Here is a 23513-nt window from a genome sequence, read left to right as displayed (position 1 = left end):
ACGCGCGAATTTCTTGAAAGTTTTTTCTTCCTTACCAAAGTTATAATTGCTAATACTTCAATAGACAAATCACATAAATCGTAGTTTATTAAAATTGAAGTTTTAAACCGTCCAGCGAAGTTTCTGTTTTAAAAACTGTCTGAAAATTATGTTTTTTTACCTACTGTTTTTATTAAAATTTCTTGATTAATTATAAAACATTTCAGAAAAAAATTAAGTTATGTTTTGTATTCATGTCTATTTTTTCTTAAACATTTATCTAATCGTTAAAAATTTCTGAAGTAATTGTAAGTAATTAAAGAGAATTGAAAAAAATACACTCGAACCCGGACTTCTTGAATTCATGTCAAGCGCCCTACCAATTAGGCTATTCGAGTTCTAGACACGAATGCAATTTTTTCAACTCAATGAATTTTTTAATTTGTTTATCCACTTATTTATTATTTTTACTTATTGTTGTTGGTTACATTTAATTGTAAGTAATTTTGAACTTTTAAAAGGTATAGTTACCTGAGTCGTATCTGAGCAGAATTTCAATCTGACCACTTTGTCCAATAACAAGAGCAATTCATAAAATGTACATGGTTCGAAAAAAAGGTGTCAGAAACAAATTTTGTTATTAGAGAATGGTCGCAGCACACATACAAAATTTTCAAAGTAATTCTGCTGCCTGATGATTAACTATAGGTGAGACGACTTGGGCTATAATAAGGCTACAAGTAATACGATTATCCCTATTGTATTCGTTGCTTCTTCTTTTTTTTTATTATAGAAAAGACTGTCGTAGAAGCGGTTTTTCATGAATTCAGTCTCATCCGCTAGGCCAGCTTTCCGTAATCTATTTTTTATGCTTTGTCGGATTCTGACTATAATGCATAGCTGGCCGAGCAGACTAGTCACCATTAACAAATTAAACAATTCATTTTGGTTTAAAACACTTAGTTTCATGAAAACAAGAAATAACATATATATAGTGTAAAACTAGTGTAAAAATATCTTTTTTCGTTTTCGAGTTATCGTGTCCACAGACGGACGGACGGACGGACAACCGGAAATGAACTAATTAGGTGATTCTTTGAACATCTATAGCAAAATTTTGTGCGTGGCATCAATATTTTTAAGCGTTACAGACTTGGGACTAAACTTAGTATACCTTGCATATTACATATATTTATAAAAATAGATTTTATGTAAATCAAATAATTGTAAATCGATATATTTATAATAAGCTGTAGAAAAATTTTATTACAAATTTATCATCTGACCCTATAAGAAGAATCATTTTTCTATATCCAATTTATTTAGTATGATATTTCTCATTAAAGATAAAAATGATCTTCCCTATAGGTACACTTAAAAAACATTCTATATTTAGGTTGCCATTAAACAAAATTAATTAATATACTTCTTTGCAAAATGATCTAATTAAAAATATATTAATTTATGGAATTTCGGCGCACACAAATCAAATCCAACGAAAAATATACAATCAATTAGTAAAACAAACTCAAAAATTCAAAAAAAAAGGTAAGATTTAGGTATCTTTTATTATTTTTAGTTAATCTTGAATAGTTTCTGAAATTTATTACTAATAAATTATAATCAACTGAACAAAGATGTGATCCTACTTTTGTAAAACAAAGATGGAATATGAAATAAAAAGCGCGCGTTAAATAAATATTACAGGAGCAATACCATATAATGTATATAAAAACGTATGTTACGGTGAAATTGAATAATCTGAATTTTTTTTATACTTATAACTCGAAAAATGAAAATTTTCTTGAAAAATTATTGGTGCGCCTGTGTGCACATCTTTCGCAGACAATTTAACTCGGTCTATATTTACTAAAATCGCTTTTCTCAAAATTTTACAATATTTTCAACCGTTTAAGAATTGAATACCCTTTTCAAGAATTGCAAACTTTTTAAAATTTTTTTTACTTGTTTTGTTGCCAATGATATACTTTTCAAGTATACGGCAAACAGAATAAAATCGTTAATTTAAGAAAATCGAAAAATGGAATTGTCTCATTTTCCAAGGTTATGATTTAATTTGTCCCAATCATTAATCAATACCAATAAAATAGTTAAAATTTGGAAGTGCATAAGCAGTGAAATTGACAGAAAATGTATATTAATAACTTCAAACTAGCTATTTTTTTAAAGAAATTAAAAATTACATAGGTCACGCTATTAAAACAGAAATAGTACCAGAATACAGTCTGTCCTTATTACAAAAGCCGCAGATATTACAAAATTAAGAGAACCAAAAGTATCTTACATGTTCCTACTGAGCTATTTTTTGAAATAAATTAAAAATTGCATAGACCGAGCTATTATATCAAAAATATGGAACAGAAAAATACAGCCTGCCTTTTTAAAATTCAAAATAGAGGCAGTTCTCCAGGATTAGAAGTTTTAGGCGGTCGCAACGGTTCAAATCGTGAGGAATCAAAAATGATTCAGGTATTTGTACCTTACCAGTTGGTAAAGGACAGGGAAATTTTGCTTTATGCCTTATAAAGTAACAAACAATTTTGTAAGATACAATTTTCCGTAAACTGATAATATTCGGCGGATATCGAATATAAAAAATTTGTTTGATCTTTTATAAATTAAAACGTTCCAATACACATTTTGCTCTATCTCTTAGATAATAGCTCAGTTAAGAACGTGATTTTTATATTCTTCAATCTATTAATATTCGCACCGTCCATAAATTTTATTTCAGGCGTTTCCAAAGTAACGATACATTACTTTACGAATACAATTTTATGGTGGGATATATAAGTCTATGGTTTGTATATATTTGCACAGAAAATTAAATACAATTTTCAAACAAAAGTAATTACATAAATTTACTTTAATAGGGTATTATCGTTAGTCAAAAATAAATCATGATATTAGAAAAAAGTTAAAATTTATGTAAAAATATACTTAAATATTCCGAATTCGAGTCATAAAAGCTCATTTTACTTTGTGTTCCGCTGTGATGTCATAGCGGTATGAGTCATAGACCATCAGTTAGTTCAGTGTAGACAGCTAGGTATAATATATACATAGATTGTAAGTACTTATATTTATTATAATCAGATGTCAATGAATATATCTGTCAAACTTATTTTGTTATTTCGTATAGTGATACCCATATTACGTCATCAAACTAGATGCCCGCGACAGTTTAAAAAAGGTTCAAAATTTAATTTAAGTTTTTGGCAAGAAAGCGTGTGTATTTTTCCGAAATAAATTTTCGGTGGCTTTTTATTAGCAAAATCAACATTTTGAAGTGCTTTTTCAAAAATAGTGGAATATCCTATTGTTATTTTTTATTTGACATTGACTATATCAATCACATGTAAACAATCGAAAATTAGTCGTATTTTAAATAAAACAAATGATTTATTGCAAATTTTATAATGGTTCGAATGAATTTTATAATCGATTCATTTCCTACGTACCCAAAGAATAAGCCACATTATACTTTTTTACCATAACCGATACACAAAAACATACTTATATCTACAAAACAAATAATGCTCGGAGCTATAACGAACATCATTTATAACGTAATGTACAGTATATTTTTATGTCGAAATAAAAAAAATGTAAATGAAATGGGTGTATAAAACAGAACTTACAGGGTCGACATTATAGTTATTCTCTGATTGGTTCAAAAGAATATATCGTTTTTATTATTATTTTCTTTATTTGGTATGGTATGGAATAGAAGAACTGTATATTATAGCTATATGTATGTAATACTATAATACAGGACATGAATATAATAATAAATTGATGACAGTTATTTATATGTTCAAATTAATGAAGGCCTTCTTTTAATGGTTCTGTTGGTTTTACTATCCTTTAATTTAATGTTTAAAATAAATGATATTTTTTTTTAAAATAAATGATACGGCGTCGTCCTCTCCTACTTTTTTTATAACGCCAAGAACGTATTTTATGGTAGTACCAGGGATAGTACGATTTACATTTACAAGTTGATAAAGTAAAGTAAGACTTTTTTCAAAGCCTTTTTAAAAATAAAACAATGGAAATAATCCACCTTATTAGCCCTATTATTCCTGCACACTTTGTAATTTTTAATAATTAATATAATAGATATGGATATCCATAATTGAAATAAAGGTCACGGCCCTTCGAGAGGAAAAAACCATCACATTTTCCCAACAAGAAACAGTCTGTAAAATGAATATGTTACATCCGGAATTGGTTTCGTGTGCGTTTTTTTTTTTGGTCTCTGATCACGAGTGCGAGGCATTTTTGCCAAAAACAAATCACTTTTTTATGCAAAAAATTGAAATATAAATATTTTTTGTGAGACTTTTTCTAGGAAAATTTTTAATAGGGGCTGATCACGAATCTGGGCTTAAAATTCAATAATATAACACTTCAGTACGGTATTCGTGTCATTATTTAGGGCTATTTAAATATAAAACATTTTGCTGCTAGAATTTCCCAGGCGGAATCATTTTCGTAGCGGGGTATAGTTGAATTATTGCCCTCGGATTCGAGCGAACAAAAAATATTCTGGGAAAAATTATCGCAACAAATTTCTATATTTCAATTTTTGTATAAAAGTGATTTTTTTTAATGGAACGAATCCCAAAAATGCAGCAAAAACACCGTATTCGTGATTGGAGACAAAAAAAATCCTTCTAGAGCCAATTCCCGAAACAAAATATTAATTTTATCGACTGTTTTTTTGTTAGGTAGAATCAGAAAAATGGAAATTTCAATCAGTTTTAAATTTTCCTGCAGTCATAAATAAAAGCTCCATCATATAGAATCTTATCCAAAAATTATGTTTCCCGTTCGTCGTAATGGAGCCAAATATATAAAGTTAGAACCGGATATTAGAGAATTTTGTTCATCACTATAATACGACCCAAGGATTATACTATTTTTACCATCCACAAGTCGCATACATCGACTATAATGATAGAAATTAACAAATAACACTGTAAAACTGCATAACATGTACCTATTAATAAATGAGTATATGTATATACATATTACATATATATACCTATACTCATTAAATATATAAATAATAATATTATTTATTATGAAGCCGCCATATTTGATTCAATTATTATTAAATATATAATGAAAAACAATCATTTAATGCGTTGATATAATTACATTTAATAGTACCTACTATTAAATGTATATATCTATACAGCTATATGCGTACTAGTGATGTGCCAGATATCCGTATTCGTAACCGGGGATATTCGACATATATAAAGAATCTGTATCTGTATTCGTATCCATGTCTTTTTTAGGAGATCTGTTACGAAAATTTTGTGGAATTTTTTTTCATATTAAAACATATAGAAAAAGTTTAAAACAAAAAATTTACTATCTTTAGACCATTTTAAATTGTGCTACTACAAAATACTCAACTCTTCTAAAAAAAGAGCTCATCAGCATACAAGTCTGCTTATAAAGAACAATATCCTTAATTTTTTACTTTATTTATGTCTGGTCTAGTTAAAATACGCCTCAAACAAAATTTCTTGCCATAAGTTAAAGATATGTAACCGTATTCGTGGATATTGTATCTGATGATCTGTATACGCAATCACGGCTTTATATTTTTGACAAGCCGGCACGTCACTAATAAATACATACAAAATAGAATGTATATGTATTTAATATTAATAAACAGATACGTTTTTTATTTTATTACATATTTTAATAAAACTATCCTCATATATATAGCATTGTTGTTTGTGCGATGCGTGATGTACGGTGTTCTAGCATATATCTAGCAATATACGTAACACAGGAGTGTCATTCAGCAGAGAAATTGTTAAAAAAGATAGAATAAGAAAAAAAACTAGATGGAGAGAAAAAATAGTGAAATCATGTTGATAAAATATCAAGAAGCTCGAGTCAATAGCAGGCGGTATTTTTGGGAATATGAACTAAGTAGTAGACTAGGTATATTCATAAAAATGGTACCAAATGATTAAACAACACACCCTAAACACGTGAGAAACCAAAAGGAAGATCGTTTGGTCATGTAAAAAGTCCTGACAGATTGATCGAAAATTTGAAGAAATAAAATTTCAAACACTAGCATATCAGTGTTGGTGTAGTAGCAGACCATAAAGCAAGTGATATTAAATGTGTTTAATATCGTGGCATCGATTTCTCCCGTCAACTATTACTCCATCCTACTTATCCTTATGGCTTGGCAGATAGGGATAAGTAGGAGGCCCTTTGCTGCGTATATTTGCAGGTGTGAATTCCTGTACAGACTTTCACTACACCTAGTTTTTTAAATTCTGCTATTGTCTCTTAGTCTCAGGAGAATACGTTAATAAAATGAAATACAGTGGTAATAATATGTTTCATGAAGCACTATAATAATAAATAAACAAACATTTTTTATTTAAAAAGCGTTTCCATGATAATTTTTCGTCTTAAAAAAACATGAAAATACCGTAAAATAGATGACAAAAAGTGAAATTTAAATTAAGGAAATATGATATAAGTATTTTAGACTACTAATTATACTATATTTGCCATAAGAACTCCATACTTAATTCCGTATTGCTAGAAAGTGATGCAAAATTTATGTAACACAAATTATCGAAAGTTCCATAGGAATAAAATGGTATGTATAAGTCATGAACTCCGATCCAAGGTACATAATTAGTTACTTTTTAAACTATAAGTAAACAACGTTTGTTCTTCTGCCTATATTTGATCATTGAGTTTTCAATTGGTTTTCCATCTGAAATATTTATAATAAAAGTATAAAAAGGTGATTATTTAGTTAATTAAATGAAAAATAATATGTTGTAGATACTTTAATAATAATAATAAATAATATTTATCTATGACTTTATTTGTATTATATACAACTGTTATTAATTATATTATTAAATAATTAAATATAATAATTATATTGATTATAAAATATAAAAAGAAGTTTCCTAAATTTCATACGTAAAATGAAACAGATTGATTATTTGCAATCAATAAATAATATATTATAAAAAATGTCTTTAAAAAGGGATAATCCTGACTGTCGAATTGGCCATATTACCCATAAAAATGTAAAAGTAGACATGATAAAATGACAAAATTTGAAAATAAAATTAAAATTGATTAAAAAACGGAGAAGCTATAACCAATCAACTATTGCATTCAAAGGTTTCCCATCTCATTTCAGCCAAACAAAGTTTCATATGTAAACCTCTCTATTTAATTGGGAATTCTGAACGTTCATATCTTGCATACTAGTAAATATTTTTAAAAACTAACTTCACTTTTCTATTCGTGAAGTGAGAATTGTTCATCTGAAGTGATAAAAAATTACTCCTATTTACCCTGTCAATATTATTTTAAAATTGGATAGCGGGAGAGAGAAAAATTTTGTTTACAAAACAAATTTGTTTAAAAGAAGAAACCTTTAGGTTTAGTACCACGCAAATTGAACTCCAAAACTGTCAATATTAATTTGCAAATGAATTACCCAAAAAAGCCTGTACGGGATGTTTAATAGAGCATTTTAAAGAGAAAGAACTTTCGAATGATTTCATTGGATTTACCTACAATTTTTTAGAATTTTTGTAAAATAATATTTTCGAATTTTTGTACACTTCCAAACTTTATATTAAATTATTGAATGTCATTTCTTGCCCTTTCAATCGCCAGTAAAAAACTGATAAGGAATGATTTTTAGTGTGTTTAAGGCTATCTATTAATTATTTTGATATAAGCAAATTTTAGATAAGAATAGAAGTAGCAGTTAGTGCAAACAAAATGTATATTATAATCATATGAATATAGAATATAGCATATCATTTCCCAGAGCCTCCACCATTACATATATTTTTAGTGAATTTTTTTTTAATTATTTAATTATTTTTAAAATTAATAGATTTTTAATCGAATTAAAGACAAAAAAAAAACAAAGAGATATTTTAAATCACAATTTTTGTTTGTTTGATTTAATATTCAAAAGTTATACTGTATTTGACATTTTACTAAAAAATATAATGCTGCCTGCCATTTCGAAAGTAAATATGTTGAAAACATGCAATTTTAGCCGATCAATTTTATTATGGAAGTTATAAAACTTATTTTTTTTGTTTCTATAATTTGTCTAATTGTTTTCTGAAGTTGAATCATCGTTAGCTTGTCAATTACAATCTTTATTATAAGAAATTTTCGTAGCGCATGATCTACGTTAGCTCAATGAATTCTATCAAAGATTGAAACGAAAAAAAAACATGTTTCTTAAAATCGGAAATATACATTTTTACTTTTTCAAGAATTATTATTTCGAAAACTAAGCGCCTACAGAAAAATCACATGAGTACTTTTTTGCTTTAAACTGATAAAAAAGTACAATAATATATATTTTGAAAAAATTCAAAATTTTGTGTCTTTTGCACCCCTTGTTTTTTTGTCGATTTTTCTCATTAACGAACTTGACCTTTCAAATACCAAAACTCTTCTTGATACCAAATTTTATTCAAATCGGACTTAAATTGCGACCGCTAGAGAGCTTACAGACACATAAACGTATAGATACATATATATATATATAAATATATACATATATATATATATATATATATATATATATATATATATAATACATACCTACATATATATATAAATTTTAACGATGGTCATTTTTGACATTTATTAGGTAGAATCGATAAACATTTGAAGAATTTTTTTCAAATTTCATCATCAGTACAAAAGCAATGGTTACATTTCCTTCGACAATTCGCTAAAAGTAGAAACAACCGTATTTTAAAATTTTTGACGAAGTCGGATGAAATTTTGAAAAAACATTTAGACAAGTTTAATCCTCCTTAAAAGTGCCAGGCCAATTTTGGATAAAGGGCTTGATTTTTTTTATATGAAGTTGAACTATATCTAAATCAATTTTGAAAATTTTAGGGGGGGGGGTTGCCCGAGCTTCAAAAGTAGGCAAACTTAACATTGGTCTTGTTGAAAAATGGTAAATGGATGATATGTTTTCATAGATTTCTCCAAAACTAGTCGATGGAAATGAAAAAATAAACTATTGAAATTAAAGTTATAACCTTAATGAATTATTGAAAACAAAAAAAAATCGTTGTGCCCGACTAATAAAGGATGTATGAGCACGGTAATGGGGACATAAATTTTTTTAAATTTTGATGGCGAATTATGTTATAACTTGTTGTTATAACAATATAAAACGAAAATTAAGAATTAAAAATTGAAAATAAAAATTGTTATCCAAATTAGCGTGAGCCTTGAACAAAAATCGATCGTTACATAGAAAACGCTCTTTATAAAAGCATATAAAATATAATTCAATATTAAATAAGCCAATCATATAATTTTAAAAATTAATCACATACATAAAGAAATACAATAAGTACTATCTTGTTAGCATCCCCCGTATATCCCCCTAATTTTATTAATTCTTGACATGGAACACAAAACAAGGGGTTGTTTAACTATATATTATATTGATACAATGCATTGCACATACAAATATGGTAGACATTGTACAGTATTTGCGGGTGATGGCGATGGTAGAGGGGAAATAAAATAATAATTTATATGTCTTTATATACTCTATACAATTAAACTGTCTCATTTTGTAGGCGCATGAAATATATATATATAAATGGTCTAATAATAAATAATCATATATTTAATAATAAAATTACCCTTTTTTCAAATTATATTGTTTGGTTTTCTTTTGAACCAATCAACAACACACTTTGTTGAGTTATTTTTTTATATAGAATAAGTTATGAAGCTCTATATGAACAATATACACCGATAGGATAATCGAATGGAACAACTTTTAACCAGTGTTGCCAACTTTCAACTCTAAGCCCCACTAAACAGGCGATAGAAAACCACTAAAAAACAACTAGAGAGCAATAATATTGCCAGAAATGATATTAAAATATTAAATTATTTAAATTATTTGCCACTAAAGATAAAAAATAGTAGAAAAAACCACTAGTTTTAGTGGTAAAACTACTAAGTTGACAACACTGCTTTTAACATTTTACTAATCAGTAGTTCGTACGAGTTCGTAGTTCAAGAAATTCAAAATTTCATACCTGATATAATATGTTAAATATTAAATTAAAAATTTTAATAAACTCCCGATGTAAGATCTAAGATTTTAATTTTTTTTTAATGTAATTTCATCAAGAGTGCTCTTAGCTATGTTTCAAGAAACTCTACTCAGCTGTTTGAAGATTATCGCCTCTTAACTAGTAGTTTTGGGTACGAAACCCTAAACTCAAACTTGAAACATACACCAGTAAAATCTTCCAAAAAAAACCAAAAACGTTAAACGCGACGTAAAGCTGCTCTTTTGATTTGTTATTTGGACTTCTTAGAGTAGTGTGAAACTACGTTTTGCAAAATTGTACTGCCTGCTACGCGTAATACGTGAAAAACTACAAAATTTTCAGTTTTTGCAGTTTAATTCAAAAACTATGAACTTTTCACATTAGTTGCTACTATCATTTTGAAAGGATATAAAATTTGAAACAATTTAAGCCAACTCATAGTTCCATACGTCTAATAGTTTTTGGGATATGATGCTTAAAAAATGTACACTGTTTTCAAAAATCTTATAATTTTGAATCTTGCTTATGTTAAACCGTTAGGGTTAGAACAAAAATATAAAAGGAATAATGTTCCATATAAAAAAATAAACAACTTTTGTTTGAAACAATTTTTTGTAAACATCATTGTTTTCTCGTGAGCGATCAAATTAAAGCAAAACTTTGGCGTCCATTTTCTCCAAAAATATAAAAGATACAGAAATGAAAATTTTTAAGTAGCTTCAAATAGTGAGCCCTATGGAAAATCGTTGTTACGAAAAACGAAAATACGAAAGTTTTCCACGTATTACGCAGGTAGCTCAACTTTTTTTTTGCTTGCAAAACGTATTTTGACACTCCCCTAAGAGTTCAAATAACATACCAAAGCAGCGTTACATTGGGTTTTTCGATTTTAATGTAGAATATCACTGGCGTAACACAGCTAATAACACTCTCGATCAACACTCTAAGAACACTCTCCCTTATTTCAATTGGGGTTGATTCTTAATAAAGGCATATCATCACCTGAAATATCCTCAAAACGATTAATAATTTTACCAACGCAAATTTACAATTTCTTTCGTTAAATCGGAATAATTTCTGTTTCATTTTCTATGTCTTCATGTATGTTGGATTCAGTATTACTTATCTATAATTTATTTAAATATATTTAATGTACTATTATTTAAATATAATTTAAGGTCATTAATTTGACAAAGAAATATTGAGAAATAAACAGTTGAATAAAAAATAAATTACATATTTCTCCCATAATTACTACTACAATTATTGTTACAAACTAAATGCTTCTAAATATGTGTAATTTAATTTTATCGAAGCAACAGAAAAGGCAGTTAGTTTTGCATGAAATTCATTTAACTACCTAGTACTTATTCTAAAAAAAAACCAGAATAGAGACAGAAACTTGCCATAAATTTTTAATCCACTATAGGTACTTTGATAATTTAATATAATTAAGTAATGTTAATTAGTATATTTTATGTTGGAATCATTTTTTTTATTGTCGACAATGCAATGATGCAATGTCAAATTTTCCACTTGTAAAGCACACTGATACGGATGTACAATTCGAAAAAAGAATAGTCTTAAATAAATAATAGTTTTAAAAAACTGAAAAGCACGCTTTTGTTACTACCTGAACTAAAAGGTAGAAAATAATTTCTTTAATTTCAAAAAAATCATTTTATAGTAAAAAAGCGGCGGTGCTAAATTTCAATTATTATATCTTATAGACCGACATTAGTAAAAGTAAAGTCATTATAAAATATCTTAAAAAACAACCCACGCTTTTTTACGATAAAATGATTTTTTTCAATTTAAAGAAATTATTATCTACTTTTTAGTTCAGCTAGTTACAAAAGCGTATTTTTTAGTTTTTTTAAACTATTATTTATTTTGTGTTTTTTAGTTTTTTAGACTATTATTTATTTATCAAATATTCAGTATAATTATGGTGGGAGCGCAAGTAAATGTATATATTTTCAAAATCGTTAATCATGATAATCCAGATCAAGATAATCAAATAAACTCAGGATATTAAATTATTGTATTGTCATCAGTCCTTAATAAGTATGTCAAATTTCGAGTTAATTCGACGTTTTGAAGGTGGTCAAAATTAAGTTCAAAGTTCCCGTTACATACTAACATACTAACATACGTATGAAGCTAATAAAAGCGTGTTAAAATTAATTAAAATTTATCATCTTAGTTATTCTCTAAGTTTAATATTTACGGAGATGAACGTTTAACGTTCTAAATTACAAAATTAGCTTCTTAGAAATTACGTAAATGTGGATTTCTTATCATCATATGAAATTTCAAAATTTCAAAAAAAGGTCAACATCAAAGCCAAAATAAATATCTTCGTTAGATTCCTAAAACACTTGCCTGTAGATACCCTGTAGATACAATTTACAGGAGATGATTAATTCTCAAAGCAGCAAAACTAACAACATAAGTTGTAAATAATTGCTATTTATGCGATTTTTCAAAATTAATTAATAAAATTAACCGTTCCTACATTTTATTTATTACCAATGAAGTCAATGTGGCATCACAGCCAATAAAATAAGTTTGATGATTTGTTTTTTATTTTAATTATCAATTACTGCAAAATTATAAATCATTTTTTTGATTAAAACAATAAATTAATAATAATAATAATTTAACATCTCAATGCGGATAACATAAAAGAAACTTTACAAAACTAAATCTAATAATTAATAACACGGCATACAAAAAAAAAACTTAATGAATCAAATGTGAGGGTAATTCATTCTTCAGAGGTTCGGTACTATTCAGAACCATATCTAAAACCAGTTATACACACCTTTAGGTCACATATTAGTTAGTGTTCAAAGTTACCCGAACAAGGTATTCAATGTTACTTGAAAAAACCATCAATTATAATCTGAAGGCTTTGACGTTTAAATTTGTATGCAAAATTTAGTAAACAAATATAAATAATAAATAAATAAGTCAATGTTGACAACCGTGAACAATAATTTTGTTGAATTGAAAAAATTACACATCCTAGGGCACATTTGGACCAAGTTGAGGCATTAATCCAAGTGGCCTCGGCTCGACGCCTAAAAGGTCTAAATTTACTGGTGTACCATCATACCTACCAATATTTGGGAACGCAAATTGTGGCTACAATATGCCTTTCCGATGTGTGAAATGTGTATTCATCGTGCATGAGTTTTCTTGGTGGCGTTTACCATAGTAACCATATACTATACTTTAATTATATAATTGTATGGATGGATATATAATTCTTTGAATAGTATATACGGTTTACATTTAAAATTTAATAATATTTTCTATCAAATTTAAATAAGTAAGTAATTATGTTAATTTACATTTATTATTTATACAATTTCTCTTTCAACAAGTTTAGTTAATTATTCTTTTTCAATAATTTTAATTTGACATTTGCTACACAATTTTCAAGTAAAAAATTGTCCTTAAAGTGATAAATCAGACAACTCGAAAAGAAAAAAATGTTGATTTTTTAGAAATACACAATTTTTTTCAAACATAACATTTGGCACACTCTCAAATTAAAAAGAACTTTTAAAGAAAAGTGAGCTAGAATTGAAAGGTTTTGTTTTTTTAAGAAAATTATATCCAAGTTATATTAGCATCTGCAAATATTCAAGGATATCTCACTTCCAGCATAAGTCCAAAGATAATATGCATATGATTTCAAGCTATTATTATGCATAGTTCACATGTGATCTTTAAACAATTTTCAGATAGAAAACTTTATCTCAATGCAAAGTACAGCGGTAATACAGGTAAGTCACATACAATAATTGGGGTCTTTTATACGGAATCCTAAACGATAATGAAAGATTTTATATATACATACAAAATGTTTTTTCATCACTGGCATACTGCTTGTTTTATAAATATACATTTTTCTTTCTAACTTAGTATCGCTTATAACGATCGTAATAAATTCAATTCGATATTTACCTACAACTACACGACTAATAATGAATAAAATTTAAATTTAATTAATATTAATTTATACATAATTTATTTATTTATTAATTATGTTTATAATGACTGTCCCAATACAACGCACAATATAGAAAAAATGTCGACTCCTTACGGCCTTACGGAAATGTAAGATTTTATCCCATTTTCCATTTTTTTTTTTTTTTTTAATCAATATTATTCACTATTTCAACCAAGTTTTCTTCGAGTCCACTGAGTCTTTTGACAGGTCTTTCTGGAGCATCCTAATGGGGAAAGATAATCACTCAAGTCATATAATTTGGCTCACAATAATAAAGAGATGTTATTAAACAAAAGAAAAATCATAAGTAGTCGTATTTAACAAGATATATTTATACCATGTATATATGAAATATACATAGTATTATAAGTTTAGTCCCAAGTTTGTAACGCCTAAAAATATTGGTGCTACAAAAAAAAAATTGGTATAGGTGTTCATAAAATCACCTAATTAATCCATTTCCGGTTGTCCGTCCGTCCGTCCGTCCGTCTGTGGTCACGATTACTCAAAAACGAAAAGAGATATCAAGCTGAAATTTTTACAGCGTGCTTAGGACGTAAAAAGTGAGGTCAAGTTCGTAAATGAGCAGCATGGGTCATTTGGGTCATGGGTCCATAGTACCCATCTTGTAAACCGTTAGAGAAAGATTAAAAGTTTAAATCTAAAAAATGTTCCTTACAAAAAAATAAACAACTTTTGTTTGAAACATTTTTTTGTAAAGATTATTGTTTACCCGTGACAGCGCAAATTAGTTCAGAACATAATTGATATGTTATATATAACACATAGTATCAATTATTTGCATAGCAACAACATTGTTTATTTCAAACATATACGTCACTTATAAGATTGTATTATTTGTTTGTGTATAACATAGTGTATCCGTCCGTCCGTCTGTGGGCACGATAACTCAAAAACGAAAAAAGATATCGAGCTGAAATTTTTACAGCGTACTCAGGATGTAAAAAGTGAGGTCAAGTTCGTAAATGAGCATCATAGGTCAATTGGATCTTGGGTCCGTAGGACCAATCTTGTAAACCGTTAGAGATAGAACAAAAGTTTAAATGTAAAAAATGTTCCTTATCAAAAATTAAACAACTTTTGTTTGAAACATTTTTTCGTAAACATCACTGTTTACCCGTGAGGGCGACAATTAGGGCGGAAATTTTATAATATGTACTATACCTGATTATCAGTTATGTATGTGTCACATGTTGGTATATGTAATGTGATAAAGAAATCAACACTGACTATACATGGTATTTCAACAATTAACTCAGTCGATTGTTTGTTTTTACTTGTTTTCATATATTTTATTTTGTTTTTTCAGATATTCAGATTTCTTTATAAGCGCAGGGCAAATTATGGCTCGGATAATTTTGATCCGGAGGCCATAGAAGGACTTAAAGAGGGATCCAGATGCTTCAAAGGGCTATCTTAAGGACATTGTTTAAAATTATCAATAACTTTTTATGGATTGAGTTTTGAAAAAAAAAATTACTAAGGGGAAAAAGCTATTACAGTACCGCAAGGAGTCAACCTACTTTATTTGGCTTGGTGATTTTGGGTTTACTCTGTTCTCCTATCATATACGTACAATATATTTTTTTAAATAAATATTTTTAAAGTAGGGTTTGAGTTAGATATAATAAAGTATACCCACCGTGGGACAGCACGATTTTTCTTAAATGTTGAATACATACTTGAAACTTCGTGCGTGGCTTCCTTTTGACGAGTCTTCCAAACTTTCCTCCACGATTTCTTTCCGAAAAGGCTGACTTTTCAAATGATCATGATGATATCATATTTGAAATATCGTTTTGAAAAAACGCAACAGGGAATTTGTCGGCCACTATGACCATTTTATAGCATTAACAATTACTAAACAATTCAGAAAAAGTGAACCATGTACGTATTCAAAAACAAAAATATGCCTGAGTGAAATCAATGTTGCAAAAAAGTTAATTTAGCTGTTCAGCTACTTATTATGATATGATATATTAATTTCAGGGTCAATTACAACGATTTTGGATTTAACCAAAACAAATAATTAGACAGAAATAACTAAAATACATATCATTAAAAAGTATTAATTCATTTAAAATAATTATTACTGTCAGTTTTTGGTTTATCCATAGCCAAATGTATTTTTTATACGATATTAATTATATTATCAAAAATTAATAATAATAATTATTACCTATTTTATAATTATTTTTTAATTGAATACAATTTTTTACATCACCATTTTGTCTTAAAAAAACCTCGCTTATAGCCAGGTCATTCGAGGTGTTTCATATCTAATCAATCAAAACGTAACTGATTTTTATACCCTGTGTATATGAAACATGTATCAAGGAATGCTAATTTTAGCCCTAAGTTTGTAACGCTTAAAAATATTGATGATACGAACTAAATTTTGCTATAGGTGTTCATAGAATCACTTAATTAGTCCATTTCCATTTGAAAATTTTCTCTAAGTTATCAAGAATAATGCAAGCATTAGCATTCAACCCTTGCTCTATGTAGTATTTCAACAATTAACTCAGTTGATTGTTTTTTTTCACTTATTTATTTAAATGAATTGTGTAAAACTTATTGGTACTTAATGTTTATCGGAAGTATTCTAACTATGAAAATTTAAGACGTGATTGACGCATTTTGAATAGAAATGGTGTTTAAAATTTGTATTAGCATTTCCTTGCGAAGAAATCTCTTAAGGTAGTTCCTCCGCGACAGTCCAGTCAAAAAGTTTTGGACTAATACTATCATTCAGTGCATTAACTGTGCTATGACTATTATACATATACCATATATTATTTTCACAAGACTGTAGTTACACACTAATTTATCTCCTATACGTATACAGACACACACTATGATATATACGTTTACCATTAGTTTCTATATCCTCTCCACAAAAAAATATCGCTAAAACGAGTTATTTATTTAAATTTTTTTATCGAAACTATATGGTAAATAATTTTTTTTTTTTTTTATATATTTTCTAAATATAGTATTCTACATTATATTAGTTTTTCATAGAGATGGTGGACGTCATTCATTTATAAATAAATATAATATTTGTAAATTTGTGTATTTTTATACGCTTCTCCCATGTACACGTACAAATTGCGTCACTTTTAATTGCTAATATCTCATGTATGGCATGGTAAATCATCTTCTAATTAACAGCATGTGTATTATGAATTAAATATTTTATATTCTGAGTTTTGAGAAATTCTTGAAATATCACTTTCGTGTAGGTACTACCTTAAGAAAGGCGAAGAAGAATAATGTGTGATGGTATTTGTTCATAGTTGAAATAGTCCAGCGTAACAGGCGACTAGTCGTTAATAGTAGTATACATTTAGCGGAAGCGCCCGTAAATTATATTGAGACCCAACACTCATTGACGCAATAAAACGTGATTAATTAAAGCGTTGAGAAGTATTTTTTGCTTAGTCAAGCATTGAAAATTTTGTTAGATCAATTTTTCAAGTGCAACAAAACGTTTTCACTAACAACCTTTAACTTTAAAAACCTATCAGTGTGGGTTGGGCATAATTTTTAGTTCTTACTATAATTGTTTTGGCAGCTAATATTTTGCTTCGTTAGAGTGTGTTGGCTTCTATATTAAAAACATTCAAAAAAATCAGTTTAAAATACATATAAGCAAAGATTTTACAACATCACTGTGTGTGTAATGGACATTAATATAATTACCGGCGTTCCCGCTAAATGTATGTCAATGTATTATTATGAGAAACATTATTAAATATATATAAAAGCTGGGAATAACCAAAACAATCTAGGTACTTTCGAAAGAATTATCCACAATTATCAGTTTATCATAAAAATATTATATTACAATAACAAAAATATAGGCTCTGTTAAAAAAAATATTTATATTTTTAATATTATAGTAAATACAATCGAGTCAAATTATTAACCTTCGGCTCAAAAATTATACGAACAAAATCAAAATTTGGTTATAAACAATCAATAGGATGTAAAATAAATGATCCTAAATAATGCTAAGAAATTCAAAAAATGAACATAAAAAAACAATTTTTTTTTAAATAAATTATCTATATGTCTCGCTTTAACTAAAAAAAGTTTTATACAAAAGTTGTAGCTGATATAATGGAGCATCTTTCGTTCCTTTTATCGACTTTCTAGCAATAAAATTGGTTGAGATATGCAACTTTTTACAATGAGTACTATTTTATGGTAATTTATAAGCTCACAGCTAGTTTTTATTGTATATAAGAAAAACTGATTTCACGATGTTAATTTTCAATTTTTCAAATTTTTTCAAGGTCCTCATGATACAGACTCAATTAAATTATTGTTTTACATCCTATAAACTACATATAATAAAATTCTCTTCTTCGTCACTTTTGAGCTCAAAATCTCTATTGTCTGTACTATTAGTTACATTATTTAATAAATAACAAAAGAAATACAATTTTAAAAAACACTAAATAATAATATAATAATTGATAATTTTATTATATATTGTTTGTGGTATTTAGTAAATCTGAAATACCTACGTACCTACCTACATAACATATACATAAATTAACAAAACATAAAAGAAACAAAATACTTCCGTTATGTTGCTATGATTATGTTTGTTAAAAACAAATTAAAATTTAATTACTCACTCCTATTGTTTTTTTTTTAAATACTTCGCTATTTCGAATTATTCTATCAATGAAGATTTAAGAACTATTCGCACCGTGCATGAGTTTTATTTCAGAAGTTCCCATGATAACGACATTTTATTAATATAGTTTTATTGATGGTTATACAGTCTATGGATTGTATATTTGGAAAATAATTTTTTTTTTTTTAAATAAAAAACTTAGTAGATTCGGTACAAATCTTAGGTTAGGCTATATTGGCTGTCCAACCAAGGATACACTTAGACTATAGAGCCTATTGTGATACCATATATTGTTTTACCACCTTTCCGCTGATAATTTCATTTATCAGCTCCTCAATTTCAGAGGATGAGTGCACCTCCTTCATGCATATACCATGCACTACACCAGCCCATCACAACTATTAATTAAATTAATACAAATCTTAAAAAGTTCTCAAAGTTTAAATGATTGTAGTTCCAACGAGTAGCGTTTCCATACACATAAATATCATACCAAAATACTTGTTTTGGTATACCATATATGTATAAGTCTCCTTCAATATTGACAATTTATTTTAATATATCCAGCATAGCAATGAAAGTTTACATAAATATAATAGATTTATGATTGGTATGAATTCAATTTGCGAATTTGAATTTATCCTACGAAAGTGCAAAGCTCGAATTTCAAAGGAATATATAAATCAATCATTTTTAATGATATTTAAAGAAGCACGATAAAACCCATCAAAGATTTGTTTATGTCTCTTTCTAGCAAAACAGATTTTAGAATCGAATTCTTCACTCACTGCATTTATATTGCCCGTATATCAATGTTTCTGAGTGATTAAATTGACATCTTTGAGTTATAAATTGAATCTTTTAATATAACGATCACACTGACAATTATCTGATGCAATTTGAAAACTGAAACTTTACGAAAGTGGATAATCTAAATAGGAAAAATTACTATGAAAATTGGTAAGTCTACAAGCGTATTTATTGTCAAAATAATATTTTCACATGAAGTTCATTTATGGAAAATTAAGTTTCAGAATATTTTAATTATGACATTATATTTTCATCGCATGACAAAAATTTGATATCAATATATTTTTTATTTCAATTTTCAGTTTAAAAATAATTTAAAAGGTAAAAATTTTATAATTTTTATATGTGCCATCATTTCTTTTTAAGGTTGAATTGACCAAACACTATTTATGTAATTAAGTGAATCGAATTGTATAGGAATCAATATTTTTTTCATAAATAAATGGTTTCTATGATTAACCACCGGAAAGGTTATACACTGGACATATTATATAAATCATTTCATAAAAAAATTATTATATTTGTAGATATTTAAATACATTTTAATGTGTAAAAATATTGGTCATGAACTTCGAGTTCCACAGGTACACATATAATGAATGGATACCGCCGCACATATCATAGATTTCATGCTATTTGGTTTCTGGAAATATTTTGCCAGTGTTTTCCATTTGCTCAGCAGTAGGAACATTGTGTCCACTTTTTATGGGAGTACCTAAAATAATTACTGAGACAGAATATTTATTTTGGGGCGATTTTATGAAATAATTTTTTCCCGCAATCTTAGCTCTTAGCTATTGTAACTTACGCCTTATTGCATGAAGAAGTGAACCAGAAAGCCTTAGTGAACCAGAAGGCCGTATCTGCACAAACTGGGCGTATCAATATAAGGTAATTACAAATACCTCTAGATAGAAGAAAAAGGAAAGGCTGTAGGAGAAAAAACTGAAATATATCGTTTCTTAACCGCCCTTTTGAAATTAGCCAACATTGGCATGACTTGGTATCATACCTATACTTAAAGAAATTTTTCGCTAGATGAACTGCAACATACTACGATATGTCCAACAATTTGTCAAAGTTTTAAAATTCTACTTCTTATGCTCCCAAACTATTAATTGAAAGCTTCTACGTCATTAACATTTTTTATAAGGACAATTATATACGTTGCGACATATTTAAGTCTCTTTTACCGAGAATTAATTTTCATACTGAAAACTGAACGGCCATGGTTCGTTATTGAACCGGTTCTCATGATGATTTTTTTAGATTTATGATTTTACTTAGTTTAATAAAATTTAAAGTAGTAACATATGGTTGAATTTCAAAATTTTTTTGAACATGTTACTATAATTTGGGTGCTAAAAATCTTCTAATTAAATCGTTAACTAATTAGGATCTAATTGAGCTAGAGACTTGTAATAGTAAAAGGGTAACAAAATTCAATTTATTTTTGATCTTACAATAGATATGGGTCATTTAAGCAAAATCTTAAGAAATTATAACAATCAGTTATATGCTGGGTGAATCTTCTTCTGAAATGATCCCCGAAATAATAAATGGGACTTCAAATCAATAATTTATAATCGGAATGAATGATTTATACAAATTACGTTGTTATGGTAAATGCAGCGGCACAGCCTTCATTAATATATGACATATCATAAAATGGTAGGTCATACTATTATTTAATTACTTGCATAATAGGGCACTTTTGGTAGTGAAAAATAAATTCCGAAATTTGATAAAAATTAAAATTTATGCAGAAATATACTTAAATATTCTGATTTTGAATCATAAAAGCACATAATTGTTTTATTACATTAAAATTAAAAATCGTAATTTTAAAACTCTGTGTCATGTGTCCTAAAACACAAACGAGCCCTGATGTGATGTCATATAGGCAAAAACTGCCAGTTCATTTGTACTTCTTCATTAATTAAAATGCAAATAATAACCACTATAAAGGACATGATAAAAAAGAAGGCAAAAACTGATGAAGGCAAAAGTATTGATACAGTGGATTTTTTGACAGAATCCAAAAAAAAAAAGAAAAATTACTAATGTCCATGAAAATTTCATGAAAATGATTTTGTTTGCAAAAAAATGAATATGCTCTCATAACATTACCTAATGTCTGGTAAAAGAATTAATGATTGTGATGAATTTTTGAAACAAATAGCACATTTTTTGTGGATTATGGTACGAGATTCGCTATGGAGAGAATTACTGCTTCGAAATGTTTTGAAGTAATGACTGTTGATTTTACCAATTTTACGTCACCATAAAGGATGACAGGGTTTTTGACAGAATTAAAAAGTGAAAATAAACAATTGATTGAGTTAATTGTTAAAATACCATGTGTAGACAGTCGTTTGTTTTTTGACTTAACGTTAATAAAGAAAGATATCCACTATTAAATAGCCACACACACATAACTGATATACCCATATTAATACATATTATTCAATTTGCACCTAATTAGCGCCCTCGTGAGTAAACAGTGATGTTTATAAGAAAATGTTTCAACCAAAGTTGTTTATTTTTTTAAAAGGAACATTTTTACATTTAAACATTAGTTCTATCCCTAACGGTTTACAAGATGGGTTCTACGGACCCAAGGCCCAATTGACCTATGTTGCTCATTTAAAAAATCGACCTCACTTTTTACGTCCTAAGCACACTATAAAAATTTCAGCTTGATATCTCTTTTCGTTTTTGAGTAATCGTGATGACAGACGGACAGACGACAGACGAAAATGGACTAATTATAGGTGATTCTATGAACACCTATACCAAAATTTTTTTCGTAGCATCAATATTTTTCAGCGTTACAAACTGGGGACTAAACTTAATATGCTATGTATATTTCATATACATGGTATAAAAAGGTTAAATATTTAATTCAATTTTATGACAAGAAAGAGTGTTAATTTTGCCAGAATTTAATTTTTTGTTGCTTTCTATTAAGATAAGCAACATTTTGAAGTAGGTACTTTTTCAAACATAGTAGAATACGCTTTTAACAACTAACAGGAAGATGTGTCCATTATAAAATCTTTATATCCATCAAAGTTTTATGGAAGTCATCGCTTAAAAAACTTCAAAACAATTACATCAAGTTTTCGTTACCAAAATTTGTCTAGTGGTATTTACTCAAACACATACACATACACTCAGAAAATATTTTATTTTCGGAGTAAAAGAAACAAATGCGTATTTCGCAAGTTAAAAAATATTTTAATTTTGATGCATTAATATACTTAAGGCCTAGTTAATTTCAGATAATTATCCTCAAATTATACCTACTCAAAAATGTATACACATACACCCTTCATGGAATCCCCCTTCCCCTTTCAACAAAATCTCTTCCCCTCTCTTCGTATAACGTATAATCAAAAGAAATGGAAAAACTAACCTGTACGTCCACTATAATTACTTTCAGATGTAGCCGCATCAATTTGTTGCTGTAAATTATTCTGGTGCAATTGATTCTCCGATTCCTGTACATCAACTAAACTACGTATACTAAACACTGATTTTGCAACACGAGTTTTATTACATTGTGCTGCCGCTGCACCACTAGTTGCACCAGATCCGTCGGTGGCGGCACCAACAACAATACCATTATTGGACGGACGTGCGTGTGTTGTTAAATCCATTGTTTCAAACATATAAATATTTTTTAAAATAAATAAATCACTACCAAAAAAAATCACTTAAATCACTAAAAAAGAATCACCATATTCGAGGTGACAAAACACATATCACAATCGCACGTTTAAACACATCATGTACAGATAGATATACAGTGTCCGTCGGCTCGACAGAGTTACAGGTAATCATAAATCGTTGTAATAGCCAC

General features: G+C 27.9%; 1 protein-coding gene across 1 annotated transcript in view; it reads right to left on the bottom strand.

The window, feature by feature from the left end:
- LOC123292551 (homeobox protein aristaless-like) overlaps positions 1 to 23310 on the bottom strand; it is a 234767-nt gene extending 211457 nt beyond the window's left edge. Inside the window, exon 1 of the mRNA XM_044873267.1 lies at positions 23067 to 23310. Coding sequence (XP_044729202.1) covers positions 23067 to 23310 — 244 coding nt within the window. The remainder of the gene's footprint in view (positions 1 to 23066) is intronic.
- Between the last annotated feature and the right edge of the window lie 203 nt (positions 23311 to 23513).

The sequence above is a fragment of the Chrysoperla carnea genome, chromosome 1, assembly GCF_905475395.1.
Source record: "Chrysoperla carnea chromosome 1, inChrCarn1.1, whole genome shotgun sequence".
Classification (NCBI taxonomy): Eukaryota; Metazoa; Arthropoda; class Insecta; order Neuroptera; family Chrysopidae; genus Chrysoperla; species Chrysoperla carnea.
This window is presented reverse-complemented; position numbering and strand designations above follow the sequence as displayed.